Genomic DNA, 17,404 nt, shown 5'->3' on the forward strand with positions numbered 1-17,404 from the left:
TTCCTTGTTATTTTTTTTTGTTTTCTTTTCCCACTCCTTCATTTTGGTGCTCAACTGCACATGGCCACTGGTGGAATGTGACAAAGTGCATCCAAATGCTGTAAATAAATAAATAAAAAATTTTTTTTAGCTTGGGTCTAATAAAAATGTGTATACACACACACACACACACACACACACACACACACACACACACACATATATATACCACGTGTATTATACTAGTATAGTATTTTGCTGCCAATGTAGAATATTTTATTATGTTACAATATGCTTTTCCCTCACACCCCAAGTACTCTTTTACTCTAAGGTGGCACGTAGGCCATAATACTTTTTAATAAGTTCCTGTTGACACCTTCACCTATATTGCTTTATAAGTTCAGACTCTTTCTCGTCCGGTCGTAAGAATACTTTTCAAGTGTAAGGCCAGTAAACAAGAAGAGTTCAAAGACCGTTGTAGTTATTTATTTAATACCGCAATACAAAGTGTTTTCTTTTTTTTTTATCATCGTCTTCTTTCTGATATGTAAGTGCCACAATCAATGAAAAGATTTGTGTGTACGTGTGTGTTTGCAGTCACGCTATTTTATGGGCTCTTGTCTTTGGGGTCAAGGCAATCCCCCTTGCTTATGCCATGTGACCGAGAGACGACATTACTTTGCGCGGGGGAGTGCCGATGATGTCACCGCCTCCTATCCATACACACAAAGCCATCACCTTATCTCCGTCGGGCTACACCTGAGACTAGCCGGCCTTTTTATCCGTCTCGAGGTCACATTTAGATCCTGACTCGCAGACACCGGAGTGGACTTGTTTGATGCGTTTCTTGTGTTGCGCCGCTCTCCTTCATTCATTTCAGCTGTTTGCTCCATTCATATTATAATGGATCCCATTCAGGCGGGTCTATGTCCAGTTTGTTTTGCTGTCAGGGGCTCAGATGGATAGCGGGAAGGGGGGGGGGGGGGCGGTGGAGGTTCATCTGGAGGTGAGGATTAAAAAGCCTCCACGATGCCGGAGGTTTCTCCATAGTCGTACTGTCGTGTAGACGGAACAGATTGGTGTGACAGACAGGTAGATATTAAATAGGTAATACGTGGCTGTGTGTGTGTGTGTGTATCAGAAATAGAGAGAAGCAGCTGTGTGGAACAGCATGGATCGTTACACAGTGACACACATGAAAGCATTAAGTATATTCAGAAGCCTTTGTTGAATATACATGGAGCCCGTATGTGTAGGTGTGTGTGTGTGTTTGCGTATCTCCTCCCTTCGCGCAGACTAGTGATGGGGAAAAAACAACTAGAGAGCTCGGAGAGAAAAAAAAAAAAAAAAAAAAAAAGATCAACAACAACAAAGATCCGTCATCAGTCATTCATGGCTAATCAGTCTCGCGGGACGCACGTGCACGCGCGCACGCATCCGAGGTCCTAATCCCACCGGGGCTCCTTGTGCCTCTACGTGTGCCTGTCTAAATTTTGGATCGGGCCTGATTAAAAGCGAAACTCTCCACTTCGGCATGTGTCTCGCAGCCTTTCTCTCTCTTTCAGTCCCTCTTTACTTGTGCGCGTCTTTGATTGCCGCTAAAGTGTCTCCACTTCTTCTTCTTGTCTCTTTAATAACCGCCCAGTGTCTTTCTCGGTCGTTTTGATCTGTGTTTTTGTAATGTTTGGAAGAATGCGTGCATGCTTGATGTATGGAGTCTGATTTGGCCTATATAAACACACACAAGTGTGTGTGTGTGTGTGTGTTTATTAAAATCATCCTTTGCAACATTTAAGTCTTATTTGCAAAGCCAACAAAAATTTGAGTTAGATATATTCCAAACATGGATTTAAAAAAAAAAAAAAGGTCATACAACGACAAAGTGTGGCAAGTATTTCACAAGCGACGCATAATTTGCCGATCTGCGCTAAAATGTAAGGAAGTTCACGTTCGTCTTTCAACTGGGAAATTTTAGTGACGCTTACGTTGTCTATTGGAGACGTTCTCTTAAATCGGTTTAATAGGCACTCCGAGGAAGGAAGCGAGGCTCTGGCTGGTGTAAAGAGGAGCCCATTATCATCACTGTATGGATAGGAATAAATAATAAATAAATGATTGAAGCACATTACTCTTCATTTGCATATATGACCAAAAAAGTCTCGCGTAGTACTGGTTTTGAAATAGCGGTCGTAAAAATAACAAAATTTTTTTGTTTTTTTCTTGATACGCTCCCTTATCTGTAAAATAACTTGATGAATCGATTAATTATTAAAGTCGCGTAAAGGATCTTTGGAAGGGAGTTTGCTCTTTGGCTCGGGTGCAAAATGTCAAAAACAGCTCGCTGCGGTATTAACAAAAAGAAAACACAAATTTGCATTCCGTGAATTGCTGCCTGTCATTACAGAGCGTTATTGTTTTTGTAAATGCAGCCATGTCGTTTGATTGTTGGAGTGTGCCGAATTTTGTGGCTAAGGTTGACTTGATTGTGCGGCGTTTTTCATCCTACCCTTAGCCACAATGTCTTTACAAGTTAATTATGTGCATATTTTTGATTAAATGCAATTACCAAGACACATATTGTACTACTATAAAAGAGTTTGAATAAAAAAAAAAAAAATCAGTGTGACATAAAATCATGAAGGTTTTTGTATTTTTTGGCGACACACATTTTAAAAAAACTACCCTTGTATTTTTTCTGACTCAAACAAAAATCCAAACTTCAGACGATAAATTGTTGACATTGATGGTGACATTTAAATCAGTTAAAGTACCTTGGAGGACAATACAAGGGATAATTAGTTCTTTATTTTGAAATATAGAAAAGCCAAAAACGATTTAGTAGAACCGCTCCACTTAAAATTTTACCGGTTTGTTGCCTTGAAATTTTGAGCTCACAATTTTGACTGACTTCCTAATAATTGACAAGAATTTAGAATCGATTTTTTTTTTTCATCCCACCCTCCACTATTCTTCATCTCATCTTTAATTTCATCGCAATGACTCTCTCCAATAATCTTTTGTTATTCCTCCGTAAATATGAAGGCATATGAGAAGAGGAGGCAATGGCGCGCAGAAATAAGGTCACACTAGGTTATTCTCATCTCTCTGTCTTCATCACAGCCTCCAATCGTCTCCCTCTCTGCTCGCTCCCTTGTTGCGCTCGCTGTCTGCCGATCCTCTGTCTTGTTTAGTCTCCTTGCGCACACTGGCAACATACACACACACACACATACACACATGCATGCTGAGGCTGACACCTGCGTGTGGAGCCGTTGAGAGTCTCATTTAAGTAAAGTGCTTCTCTAGGAACCACAACCTCTCAACTCACGATGGTGGAGGTTGATACGGAGCGCTGCGGTTAAGCACACACAGTAGTCACACACGCATGCATACACACACATCCTGGTTGGGTGATATTGCGCTGTGACCGGAGGCGTAGGATCGGTAGAAGTGGCGTGGATGGCTTAGGAGTAGTATTCTGTTGTAATCATAATGTATATTTGACCCCTCCCTCCTTCACGCCCTTTTGGGTAATTGACCTTAGCAGACGTGGCAGGACGTCTTGCCCAAGGACACTTAAGCAGAGTGGATGCTGCCTGGTATTGGCAGCCCAAGATGAAAATGAGCTCGTAGGTTTTGTTTCCACTATTTTATTTCGACTGAGACAAAAGTATTGAGACAGATGTCTTCATTAGGCTAGAACAATTATTTGACACTGAATTCGAATCGAGTGTTTTTGAACCCGTTCAGGCAATTCAAGTGTTTGTGGAGAAGTATGGGAATCGATTAGTTGCTCCATATTCAGCTGTTTTTGTGGGAAACTGAATTGTGATTAATGATGTCTTCAAGCAACTGAGGCAAATTTAAAAGGACAACTTAGCTGTCATACTCCAGATGAGTGGAAAATAAATAAAACTGGACTATTGAGTATTTTTTCAATTTTTCTTTTTTAATTCCCACGTTGTCCCCATATCTTCCCCAGTGGATGTATAAATAATTCAAATTTTGAGTTTTACAGTTACAGGTCAAGTGTAATTTGAATAGGGGTGTGTAGACTTTTTTTTTTTTTTTATAATATTTATATTCACTATAAAAGTGAATGGCAAGCACCCATGTGGAACAAATATAGGAATATTTTATCTTATTCACATGAAAATACTCCCAAAACTCTTGTAGAATTGAGCACTTCTGGAGCACAGACTTGACTCCAAAACATTTGGAGACGCTTTCTGGTACTTTTAATATGTTCTATTTTTACAAATCAGGCTCTGCGAATGCATGTCCCAGCTGACGGCAAGATCTTTTTGCGCGTGTGAAAATGTCACCAAAAATGTGACTGTGTTATCCGAAGAAAAAATTTCTGGCTAATGTTTATACAAGAAAGAGAAGAGCAATTAGAGCGATATTTTTGCACCAAAGTTTTTCAAGCTGTAATTGTAACGAGGAACACATGTTAAAGGCGTAGCAGCGACGTAATCCAGCACCGCAGAACACGCTTTTGAATTGGGATTGTGCTCTAATTAACTCGAAATGTGTCAAACTTGGATTTTGTCACCGACGGCTTTGCGTTTGGACCTCCAGGTGGATGTCGTCCGACGCACCGCTCTCGTCTCTGTGTGCATGTGAGCGTATTCGATTGGGTGTGTTCGAGCGGAGAGGGACCAGAACTCCCAGAGCAAGCTCGCACACAGGCACTCCAGATGAAATTGCATTATTGACTCTTACCAAGCCATTCCTAAATATATCTGTAACCTTATGCTTCTAATTCGCGTGTGTGTGTGTGCGTGTGCATACCAATCCGACCCAGTCTTGTATGACCCGTTCTTTCCAAATTCCCCCGATGTTCTTTGATACCCCCCCTACGTCCCTTTGTAGCCCACCTCTTTTTTAACCAATGGCAGGGTTTGTTACAATCTAAATTCTGAAAGGATTTCCATTCGGTTGTTTAGTAAAAAAAAAAAAAAAAAGAATTAAATAAAATAGAATAAAAATATTCATTAGTTTAACAGTCTGCTACTTGTCGAGACTTAATTCTGAGCACAGCCACATCTCCAATTGTATGAGGGTGTGCACACTTGTGCAACCAAGCTATTTTGTTCATTTTATTTTACTTTGCATCTCTAAAAAACGTTTAAAAAATCAGTTTGTGTAGTACAGCTTTTAAGTCACATTAATGCTGGAAAAAAGTGTCGATTTTTTTTTCGTTTTGGGGTGTGTAGACTTTTTATTCAGGTGGTCGTGCATGTCATCTAAAAAGTCTGTGGTGAGCAATTGTAACATTTTCCTTCTTACTCATATTTTGATGTAGCATTTTGTCTTCACCTTTGTCAAGGGAAGACATTTTTTTTTCTTCTTCTCAAAGTGGCCTTTTCTGTTCATTGAATTCGACCTGCGAGTCCGTTTTTATGATTGATTCTTTGCTTTGTGTAATGAGCAGGCACTCCCAGCCAGCAGGTGATGCGTCTTGTAGGGGGGCTTGCCGTCGAGATTGGGGATCTTAGCTGGTTGTGTGTGTGGAGAGACATTAGTTTCTGTGTGTGTTAATGTGTGTGTGGCGAGACTCTGGTCCGCAATCTGGGAGTCAGGCTTTGAGCTGCTGTTCATAGTCTGCTGATTTATGCGCCTCGCAGGGAAATCTCTCATTTGTTGCTCTTTCATCTCATTTTTTCCCCCCTCCACTCTCTCTCCTCCGTTCTCCGTCTTCTCTCTCTCCCTCTTTCTTTGCCGTAACGTGATGCAGTGCAGCCGCTCGTCCCTGATGACACGCCGTGCTTTGCCTCCGCGCCTCCCTCCCTCCCCGCTTACTCCGACATGAATGAGTCAAGAGGAATAGTTGATGAATAATAAGATAGAGCAGAAGGGAAAATGCTATCTGAATGTTGCCGAGCAAAAGGACTCCTCTCGCTCCCGCGAACATATTCTTTGTAAGCACTGTTCAGTCCTTTATTGACACACTGAATGTGTTTGCACCCCCACGGGCCGGCGTGCGCGTGCGCGCGTCTTCGAGCCTTCCGCGACCGCCTTGTTTGAGTAGCCCTGTCACTTGTGCAATTCTGGGGTGTCAAAACAGATCAGAAAGGTCTGGCTTGACTCCTGCCACTAAATACAAACACACGCGCACGCACGGAGAGAGACTCATACACACACGTAGTCAGACACACACGCTGGCTCAAGGCTCATTGCCAGGGCCCTTGGTGGTTGGAGGCTTATGAAAGGGTCGGCCTGACGAGAGGTTGCCAAGTGTACGGCAATAGGCGTAGCAGCCAAACTAACGAGAGTCAGAACCTCTGACACACACACACGCACACTGGGACCGTACAGACTGAGTCTTTCAGTAGTGAGTGCGTGTGTGTAAGAGTGAGTTCCATATAGATGTGTGTTGACAGAAGCAAAAAAAAGAGAACACAAAAAGCCATGCTAACCGATAAGCTAACGTGGAATGTGTAAGTGAAAATAAAACAGCAAGAGGCTAATACTTATTTGATAGATTACATATTTGCTGTGATTGCCTGATCCAATTTAAAGATAATATAAATTTAAGCTTAACATTTTCAAATAAATTCCTCTCTCTACAGATGAGTGAGAAACCTTGTGACCAACGGGACTGCTATCTTTCATTTTCTCAGTTAGCTTTCACCTTCGATCTTTGCTCAGACGTGCAACACGCAGGTTCTTTTTTTTTTTTCCCCCTCCGCCCACCTCTTTCTTTTTTCTTGTTTTATGTTTCAAGTAACATTCTGCACATATTTTTTTATTTTTTATAAGTAGTTTAAAATAAATGCGAGAAAAGCGAGTTGTTATCATCCAAAAATAAGATGCTAACCTTGGCTGCTTTTCATCCTTTGACACATTCCCCGGATTTTTGCATTTAAAGCGTTTATCCTTCTACTGTCTTTAAACTGACAGCGTGGCCTCATTGAACCGCGTTTAATTAAAATTGCCACTCGTCAAAAAAAGGGCTGCCTTGTACCTGTGAAACCGAGGGCATTAAGTACAATGCGCCTTGCGCTCGAAAGTTTCTCATCAACCTTTTGGGTCGCCATCAAAAAACAAATCAAATTTGGAATTGACATATTCCTATAAAGATTTGTTTTTTTTGTGGGGGGGGGGGGCAACAAAGTTGAATTAAAAGTCATTGTGGGGATGACACCAAAAATTTGCAAAGCAGTTGAACCTGGTCGACTACTTTGCCTCCGCCGCCGCCTGTGCAAGCAAGCGTTTGTCAAGCGTCACTGTCAAGCGTAAAGCAACAAATCAAACTGTCAGAACAGCCGAAGGAATTAAAGCGAACAGAACGTCCTAATTTTTGCCGTCTTGGTTTGTCAGCATCTGATGGGAGGATTCAACGAGACGGTATTGACACGCTTCCATCACATGACGCCATCTGGGAGAGTGGGCCGCGCGTTCTCCACTTTAATCACAAACTATAGAGAGCGAATATAGCGTCTTTCTCAGACAGCACTTTCCGTTTATAGCAAATAACATGTATCGTAACGCGCGCCGCATAATCTCGAGTTCGCTCGGGTCACGCGTGCATTTATTTCCTTTGCCATGTGCATGCATGTCTGCGGTTGACGTGAGGAACAAAAGCCTGGCTGAGTGGGGTTAGGGCGCGTTTGTTTAGCTCATCGTTGCGTCTCACGCAGGCCTCCTCCGACATATCCCGTCAGTTTACGCACGCCGTTTTCGCATTCATCATTCGCCGTTTAGGCTCGGAACTACGGGGGAGGCGGCGACAAACAACGGGAGGATGTAACGGTGACAGATGGAAAGGGAATGTTGGGATCGGGATAAAACAAAAGCGGAAACAGAGGGCAGGAAGAGACCAAGGGGAGGTGGGGGGGAGAGAGAGAGAGAGGAAAAAAAAGCAAGCGGACGGGAATAAGGTTTCTGTTAGCGGCTGGTCTCTCAGATGATTTTCCATATCAGCGGGCCAGGGGAAGCGGGCAAATATGATTTTTTTTCTCCTCAACTCGCCAACATAAAACAGACAGAGCGGGCGGGCAGGCAGGGAGGTGACAGGAAAGAGGGGCAAAATGGGCCCAAGATAAGTACATGGAAAAAGATGGAGACGAGGGGGAAGGGTGGAGCTGCGACCCAAGAACAGCTGTGGGGAGAAGGGGCCGCCGCGCTGGAATGCTAAGCATTTCAACTCTTAGAGCGCTAATCAATATCACCGAGTGTTTGAAATCAAACGTTTTATTGACTTATTTCATCAACATGAACTTTTATGTCTTCTCCAGACATTTTAAGATGGCCGTAACTTCAAAAATGGAGTGCGTAGCTTATAACAGACCTATTTTTTCTTTGCTGCTGTTGTATGTCATAAAAGATGAGGTACAGACAGACCAGTGAGTCTATCATTTTCTCTTTGACACACACTTGTGTGTGTGTGTGTGTGTGTGTGTGTGTGTGTGTGTATGTGTATGTGTGTGTGTGTGTGTGTGTGTGTGTGTGTGTGTGTGTGTGCGCGCGTTTTTGTGTGCCCACACTGCCAGGGGGCCTTGTGAAACCAGCCCGAGACGTACTGTATATGAGCTGTGTTTTATTATGACTGGCTGAAAGGCCACTGATCTACTGTCGTACAAGTGTGGTTTGCAGCTTCAAGTAAAAAAAAAAAAAGTAAAACAAACAGAAAAATCTTGACTTGGCGAGGAAAAATAGAACAGAGCGGGGAAACAAATAGATCAAGAAGGGAAAGTTGTGCCAAATTCATTGTTGTCTTATGTGGACTAAAAGCAACGGGGGCACATCTTTTTATCAATGAATCAATCAAATAATTGTAATAATAAAAAAAATGATACAGCGCTTTAAAATCATGTTTACAAAGTGCCGAGAAGAGTAAAGTGTAAATAAAACGAAATGAGAAACAATCACAACCAAGCAAACAAATAATGCATTTCTTTATCCCATCGATTAATTGACTAATCAGATAAAAATCGAGTTTTGCATTTTTAACAAATGTTCGTGTGTGTGTGTTGTGAGTGTTAAGGGACCAAAAATAATTATTCATTCTACACTTTTTTCCAATTAATCGGTTTGCTGAATCATCGATATTACTGCATAAAGCCAAAGCGTAACCGCCTGGATTCAGCGTGCGGTAGTGAAGGTTGCAAGCGTTCGTTCATGCGTGCTCCGCGTGCGCGCTCGACTCTCCGACGCAAACTGTTGTCGTAATTGTCTCGGCGAGGCAAATGTTTACGGGTAACGACCCAGCCCGGCGCGCTTGCTCCGTCTCCGCATCCAGCGACTAATTACCTGACTCCCTGTGGATTTGTTTCTTCCTTCCCCCCGACAACTGTTCAGGTTGTTCCGCCAAATGAGAGCGCGCTGATAAGCGCGGATACATTCAAACGAGCCAAACTAAACAGCGCTGGTCGTGTGCGCGCGGTGGATCAGTACCGCCGAATCCCTCCGTGATTTGTCTCGGAAAGACTTGTCAAGTCCTCAACGTGTTGAACCAGCAGCGGCGGAGAAAAATATCATTCTTCTAAGATTCCAAGTAGCTTTAAAGGAAGTTTGTCTGCACATCTGTTCTCATAATTAAGCCTGCTTTCATTCTTCTCCAGAGCCAAATTTAATCAGTAATGTTCAGAACCGTGACCTCTGACCTTTTTTTTTCCCCCCCCTTCTGTCTCTCAGGTGCTTCCTTTATGGGTTCCTTCCTGTCCAGCAGTTTAGGGTCGCCGGCCTCCCACCCGCCTCACCCCTCGGGACCCGTTTCCTCCCCATCCTCTCCCTCGTATCGAACCGGACCCCATTCCAACGCTTCCCCGATCTGGTTCCCTCATTCACACGAAGGTAAGACACACACTCGCACACGCGTGTAACCGTACACGCGTAGCATTTGCTCTCTGGTTAATCCAAGGTTTTGGTTTTGGGATTAGATGGCGATGAAGCCATTAAGTGGTTTAAAGCGACAGCGAGGCCAAACACACGAAGCTGCGATGCTTCGGATGACGCCGCTTACAACACGCACGCACTCGCTGAGCTCATCTGGCACGAGAAGCATGTGGCTTTGTGTTACGCGCCGGTTTTGGCCGCCTTTCAGTACCCTGACCCCAAAAAATGCCTTCTAATAGCAACTTGAACAAAAAAAAAAAGCCAAGTCAATATCAGACTTTTCACTATACACACACCCATTTTTTTCTCACCTATCATCCTTCGCCCCCTGACCCACTTTGAGGGTTTTATGAGGTCGTCCACCCTCGTTACACACACGTATACAATTTCCATCGCTACAGAGGAAATTACATTGACTTACATTCATTTCCTGGGGACGGCATTTAACCGCAAACCGAGACTCGACCCTAAAACATAATGATATACTTTATGGCGGGCTTAATTTTCATTCCCAAAGACAGGTGTGTCCTCACTGATCCCGCAACACCTGCACAAACTATTCACTTCGAGAGATGTATCGTAAATAAAAGATAATTATGGGTTTGTTTAAATCAGCATCCAGACGTTGTATCTCTTTAAATGTATGTGCCGTACCTAATGAAGAGTCCAGTGTGTATGTCTCAACCTGTTGCCCCACAAATAGGAAGAGCTCAGCGCGAAACTTTAGTGAGGCAGCCCTTCCACCCCTGTCCCCACCTTCAAGCCCCCCCTGTGGGCAAACCGACCTCCAACGGCCCCCTTCCTGATCACAAAGATCTACACGCACAGTGTCGTCTTTTGGCAGTTAACCGTTTGTGGTCAAACAATGAGTTTGACGTGGTTATCTTTACTTTTCAGTGCGGGTTTTAGGTTCGTGCCTGACTGATAGTTGACAGTTCAGGAATCATTTGACTCATTTGTACCATAATGTGTGAAATTGAATCATATAAAGGACAAATAATTCACGACAGGATTCAAATAAAACCAACCCTGACTTTGGAGGAAAAAAAAAAAAGGAACAACTGCTACTTGGGTCAATTTGACCCAACTGTGGGTTGTTTTATCAAAACAATCCAATTTGGGGCGGTTGTTTTATTTAAAACAACCCAGAAAGTTGGGTCAAATTGACTCAAGGAGAGTTTAGCCTATTTTTTTGGGGGGGTTGTTTTTGATCCAGCAGGTTTAAAGTTGTAGTAAAGCTTTTGTTTTTATTAAGCTCAGCTATGCTTGTAACCCATTTCTTGGTAGCTTTGGCCCATCAGTGACATGTTGGGCCACATTGACTTTGAACGTAGCATTTGTTTTTTTTTGTTTTGTTTTTTAAGAGGAGACGTGCAACCCATAAAAGTGGAAACAATATTATAGCCTTGCAGTGACCAAGGCAATTTAATTGTGACAGTAAACCCTAACTAATGACTACATTTTCAACTAAATGGATAATGACAAGAAACAGCATGTCGGACTCTTTAAGATGGAGGAGAGCCGATTTCTTTGACGCTTTCAACTTCGTGACAAATTTGTATCAAACTGTCGCACCGTAGAAATTCAATTCATGTAGCTCATCTGGCAATAAATAGCAACATTTAAGCCCGGGAAATGAGCGCCACTGTCTCCTAGAGTGGCTGTCTTATAAATCAGCTTCATAGAAAGAAGCGGCGGTGGCGGGATGGCAACCAATGGAGAGCACGCACGTGTGTGTTGTGAGCCTTGCCTATCAGACAGATTTTGGGCCTGCCGTGGCTCAGCTTTTGATTTTCCCAACACGTGTGCACACGCACGCGCGCTGCCATTCACGAGCACGCCGGCACACTACAAATGATTGTTTTTAAGAATTCAAGCCGGGGAGCTCCGCCGGGCCCGCTGCCAGCTGGCCGCTGTCCAGAGAGTGGAGTGTGGAGCCAGCACAAAGAGGAGAGACCTGGCCGACACACACTCACACACAAAAAGGCACAGTTGTATGACATATTTACGCACACACACCTGTCCTTGTTTCATGGCTCCTCTCCTTACTTTCTTTGCCGCCGTCCTCTTATCTTGTCCATCTCAAAGCTGTGCACTTTCCTTTCACTCCTCCCTTCATCTTCCATCCCAAACAACAACGCAGCCACATCTGCCTCCCGGCACGGCAGCAACATGGCATTACGGCCTTTTCATATTGACAGGCCCCTCTTCTTTTCCTCGCACTCCCTCTTTGTCATTTATTCCATCTCTTATCCTTCGTCCTTTTTGGTCCCCCCCACTTTTGCTTGGACGCTCTTTGTTCCTCTCTTCTTCCCACCCTCCTGAATTTGATCACTTGTCATTACTCGGGGGATTGGCTTTAGATGGCTGATAGAGCCTTTTGGCTAATTGTTGCCATTTAGATTCACTGGTTGTTAACCATTCAGTGTAATCACGCACACGCATTCACTCAGAGTGGAGCGTACACGTCGGTGCATTTACATGGCCGCATGAACAAGCCCCCCCCTCACCAAACACAGCCACACATGCCGGAGCAGAAAAGGGGGTGTCGGCGGTTTTGCAGTGCGACTGTGGAATGCGTAGGATGAGTTTTTATGGAGTGCTGTTTACTTTGGCCACCACCATTAAACTTTTAACGGCTGCCAATTAACGGGCCAGCAAGGACACTCTGTGGGGCATGAAACCAGCCGGTGAAGAACAGAGCACGGCCGCAAACGCAATTGGAGCCTTTTGGTCCCACTCGCCTGGGAGATGGGCGCCTCTCGCATGTTGTTGTGATTTGGCCACTTTCTGATCCATCCCAATTCCACAATGCAGTTCAACGTCCTTGAAGACAGAGTCGAACGACCGTTTACCTCCCGGCGACCTCCCGGGAGGCTCGCAGCGACGGTTCACACTATATTTGTCTTGCGTTTGGGATCTTTTGGAGGAAAGCAAATTCCATCCGCTTAAATGCTGCAAACATTTGGCAGTAGCTGCCTGCTGTGGTTTTTGTCACCACTCTGTCCACTGTAAATAATGTCAAGTCATGTGGCATGTTAGTGCAAAAAGTGAATGTAGCCATGTTGTTTTTGTCTGTTTTACAAAGCGGCAATTTTGTGATAGATTGTCGAAATAAATTGTATGTTTAGAGAGCTGCTGAGTGTCAATGCTCTCTCCTCCCTTTGACAGGGTACCCCAGCTATTCAGGAAGTCTTGCCTCCCCCTTTCTTCCCATGAGTCCGCTGGATCACCATAACAACAGTCTGTATGGACAGCACCGCTTCTATGAAACTCAAAAAGGTACGTTTGGCAGAGGTCGATTGAGCGATTGATTGGCCCGGTGATGGAAGGTACCTTTTCTCTTCTCCCAGATCATTTCTACCTAAGAGGCCTTCCCACCCAGCCCCCTCTGCTCTCCACCAATCACAGCCTTCCCCCGCTTGTCAGATCCGCTTCCGGCCACCCGCTCGGCTCCTGCGGCCGAGAGACGGACAGCGCCAGCAAGAGCGCCAGGGACGCGGGCGAGAAGGTTGTCGCGTCCTTATCAAAGGAGAAAGACAGATCCATCAGTAAAGAGCGCCACCAGGACAATAAAGAAAAACATCAGCTTCCTCCTCATCAAACGACTGCTGCCACTCCATCAAGCATCCAGCACAAAGCCTACCCGCACCCCTCCCATGCTCCTCCCATGCTTCACCTCACTCTCCAAAGCAGGGAGGAGGATTCCAGACACCTTCTGGAGCGTCACAAGGAGCACAGAGACAACGACAGCCAGGGAGGGAAACATACCAGTGCCTGCAAACTTTCCAGTGTTTCTGGTGCGGAGACTGTCCCCAGTGAAAAGGGGAGCACGTTGAGCAGCTGTAGCGGGGGCGGGGCAGGGAGAACTCCTTCTGGAGGAAGTAGGCGTTGCTATAAAGAGCCCATAAACGGGGATATGAGGATCAGCGACTCTTCCGGCGCTTCCTCGGAATGTATACGAAGAGGTACGGCTGCTGCAGCGGCCATCTTGGCAGCTCCGCACTCTGTGGCCTCCTACACCATGCCTCCTCCTCCACCGCCGCCACCCCCAACTCATAGCTTGCACATGGGCTCAGCAGTGGTAGGAAGCTGGCTTCACCCGCATCACCATCCGCATCCCGATTTTTACTGCCACCCGGCGCCTATTACCGTCGTACCCTCCAACGAGACGCTTTCTGGAGGGTCCAGCAGGGAGGCTAAAATCGTAGGTCCGACGTTTGTCCCTTCTGTGGGAGCGCTGGGAGATCTGGCAACCCCCGAGTGTCGCGCCGGTAAAAAAGGAGAGGACAGAAACGGAGAGGGATCTTACGAAAGTCCCTCTCAGCACCTCAGTCGCCTTAGCAGTTGCCAGAAGAAGGACAAATCCCAAACACATTTGCAGCAGCTGGGATACGGCAAGGCTGACAAGCTCCCCGACTGGAGCCAACAACAAACACAGCACTTCCAAAAACACAATCCCAGTTCCAGCTCTCAGCCAGAGCTGCGATCCTGCAGCCTGGAAACAGCCTCGTCCCTCCGAGACGTGGAGGTTGTGGAGGATGTTTGCCGGCCCTCGCTCCCACCAGATGCCCCGGGGACGTACCCCGGGGCTGGACATTGGTCCACGTCCAAGACTGGCTCTCCTCCTTTTAGGGACTGCACTCAGTCGGATGGAAGGGCGGGGTCAGCGATTCAGAGGGAGGGACAAAAAGTCGCCCGCATACGACACCAGCAGCACCGCAGCCACGGCACGGAAGAAAAGGGAAGAGATGGCCAGGTGACGACATCGTGGGGTGCTCGAAGAGGACCACAGGATGAGCAGAGGAAAGAGTCCCGTCACGCCGGTACACCAGCCTGTACCAAAGACAACAACCAATCTACTCCGCTATCCCATCCCTCGTCGCCAAGCACAGCAGGGGAGGGCAACGCCATGAAGAACTTGATGAACTACAGTTCCCAGCAGCCTTTACTGCTGCCCCAGCGGAGCCCCTTTGGGGGCTTGGGCTGCCTCAAGCAAGGCGGGGAGAGATCAGAGAAGGGGGACAGAGGCGGAGGCAAAAACAGCGCCGTACAAGACCCACCCAAACAGTCGCTCCCTCCTCGCAGAGGCTCCTCTAACGAGGGAGAGAGGGGCGATAAAGGCGGTAGGGAGGCTGGCGAGGCGGGAGAGGGGGAGGTAAGGCAGCCTCCGGTGGGTATTGCAGTAGCGGTGGCCAGGCCCCCCCATCGCTCTCCAGACAACACCCCTGGACACAGCAGACAGGGCAGAGTGCTGCCCAGCATGAAAGGTCAGACACTGCTCTATGTTCCTTGCATTCAAAGTCAATTCATGCTATTTTGGGCCTTTGGGCTATTTGAACAGAAATAGGAGCTGTTGGTGTCGCCTCCATTTCTTGGTCCGTTTGATGTTAATTGGGGACGCAACAGGCCGGCCAATTATAACAAGGCAGACAATTTTTTTCCCCAGCACACCAGAATCTCACAATCAAAACTGAAAGCAGCTTCTATGTCGACGTGTCATTTTGCACGATGGAGAAAGGAGATGAAAGACGTATTTTGATTGCATTCACGGGAAATATCTCTTGAGTCACACTTTTAGTTCAGTTAAGTTCCCAAGGGCGTTTAAGATGAGCCTCGGTTTCAGGAAAAGCATACTTCGTGTACTTTCCATGTCCACTCAATCTGGCCAATCAAACACATACACACACTCCTGGTTGGCTGTTAGCATCCAATTAGCACACACGCTACAATTTCCAGTCAAAGGAAGTAACAACAAAGACACCAAAGTGTTTTAATGCTCTTCTTCATTTCTCCATTTGTAAGCATTTAGCCGTATTTGTGTTCCAGGGTTGTCCCGACCCATGTATCCACTCGGCCGCGAGGCAGAGGAGAGGAAGAGGATGACAGAGGATCAGATGGGTCTTCATCACCTGGACAGAGACTTGATGATGAGGTACGTACTTCCACCAAAGCATGAATGAACACATCTGTTTTCTCTCGTCGCAGTCCTTTTATTCTTTGTCCACGGTTTTTGGTTGCTGTCTCTTTACACCCCCTCACTCACTCCATTTACTCCACTCAGCCTTTGATGTAGTGTTTCCGTGCCACCCCAACACACACACACACACACACACACAAACACTATCTCTTAGTCTGCCTTTTAGTCTGAGATGGGCCGCGATGCCTTAATGGTATGGGGACTAATACAAATGTCTCTTAAGTATCACGGCTCTATTATGGGCCTTTAAAAGAAAAAAAAAAGTTGGCTGTCACTCATCCTTGATGAACATAATGGTTGTCGTGGCAATGAAGATCACAAGGATGGTAATGATCCTAATTGTGACGATATGGAATGAGCTAATGAGGATAATGAGCAAAGTTGGTGTCCGGTTGAAAAGGGACAGCAAGGATCGCATCGAGTTTGCCAGGATCCACCCTTCGAGTAGTTGCCACGGTGACCTGACCTCTCACCTCTTGGTGCCCGGAGGCGCCAGCCAGTTGGGGGCAGACGCCGCCGCTCACGCCCACCATCACTGGATGCACAGAACAGGAAGTCCCTCCCTCTGGATGGGACATTCATATAGTGAGTGGACATTTTTCACCCATTGGCTTGGACGACGGCATGCTGAGAGAACTATTGCACTTTTTATTCCAGGTCTGAACCACGTGGGGATGAGTGCCAGTTTCCCCCCGGGCTTACCCAGCCCTCTCCAGCCTGTGCTTGGCTCGCTCACCCAAGACCCCAGCTCCCCGCTGATGGTCCTTCCTACGGAGCCCGGACCTCATCATCACCTTGGTACGTCCCGACACGCACACACAGTACATGGCGAGCTCGCCGCCGTCCGAACGCCAGCTCCCATCCCGTCTCCTTCCTTCTCTCCATTTGCGCCAATGGAACTGCTGCCATTTCTCTCCCAGCGTTTTAGTATCATTGGCTAATCATAATATAATGCTCAACTAAGTCCCTCTGTCAGTGCGAGCGTGTTTTATAGCGTCGTTAATCGGAGCAGCTATTTCCATTGCCCTCAGCAGCGTGGGCCCCCGGCATTATGCAAAAGCGTTTCAACTGACGTTCGTCTCTCTCGTGACAAGCTAAGTTGTGTCGTCATGTCTGGACCGACATAAGACGTTGATCAGCGTTAAGGGTTCTGGTTTACATCTTGGGGAAGTCAGATCGCGTGCGTATGTGCGTGCGAGTGTGTCTGAATCCTTCTTTGCAAACAGGCTGTGAAATTTAATTATCTCCCGCCTCCCTCGCTCCGCTCCGTGGGAGTTCCTGCAGAGAAGGGAAGTGCATCCACTGAACCCTTCCCCTGGGAAACATTAGCCCACTCAGGCTAATCTCGCAGAACAAAGGTTCCCAGTGACAAAGCAGCCAAGGAGGCATATGTGTGTGACCATGTGTGTGTGTGATGAGGACAGGGCGGGGCTGAACGGAATAACACCCGATTTTAAATAGTTAAGGGTGAGAGGGGGGAGGGGGGGGGGGTTGCTGTGGTTTTGGGAAGATGGCCTCAGCCAAGCATCCACAAAGAACACCTTTGTGACATACTTGTCTTTGAAGCCGCTCCACACACGCATATGGCTGGCTTCTTCTTCA

General features: G+C 46.3%; 1 protein-coding gene across 5 annotated transcripts in view; it reads left to right on the plus strand.

The window, feature by feature from the left end:
- The window catches only part of bahcc1b (BAH domain and coiled-coil containing 1b), a 67,790-nt gene that overhangs the window by 35,284 nt on the left and 15,102 nt on the right, over positions 1-17,404 (plus strand). For 4 of the 5 annotated variants that reach the window (XM_037277750.1, XM_037277751.1, XM_037277749.1 and 1 more), the window contains 6 exons: positions 9,622-9,780; positions 12,994-13,104; positions 13,176-15,092; positions 15,652-15,757; positions 16,203-16,387; positions 16,460-16,600. In XM_037277750.1, the coding sequence (XP_037133645.1) occupies positions 9,622-9,780; positions 12,994-13,104; positions 13,176-15,092; positions 15,652-15,757; positions 16,203-16,387; positions 16,460-16,600 (2,619 nt within the window). Of the gene's footprint in view, positions 1-7,207; positions 7,333-9,621; positions 9,781-12,993; positions 13,105-13,175; positions 15,093-15,651; positions 15,758-16,202; positions 16,388-16,459; positions 16,601-17,404 lie in introns of those variants that run through there. The other variant, XM_037277753.1, reaches the window with a different exon arrangement.

This window comes from Syngnathus acus, chromosome 19 (genome assembly GCF_901709675.1).
Source record: "Syngnathus acus chromosome 19, fSynAcu1.2, whole genome shotgun sequence".
Lineage (NCBI taxonomy): Eukaryota > Metazoa > Chordata > Actinopteri > Syngnathiformes > Syngnathidae > Syngnathus > Syngnathus acus.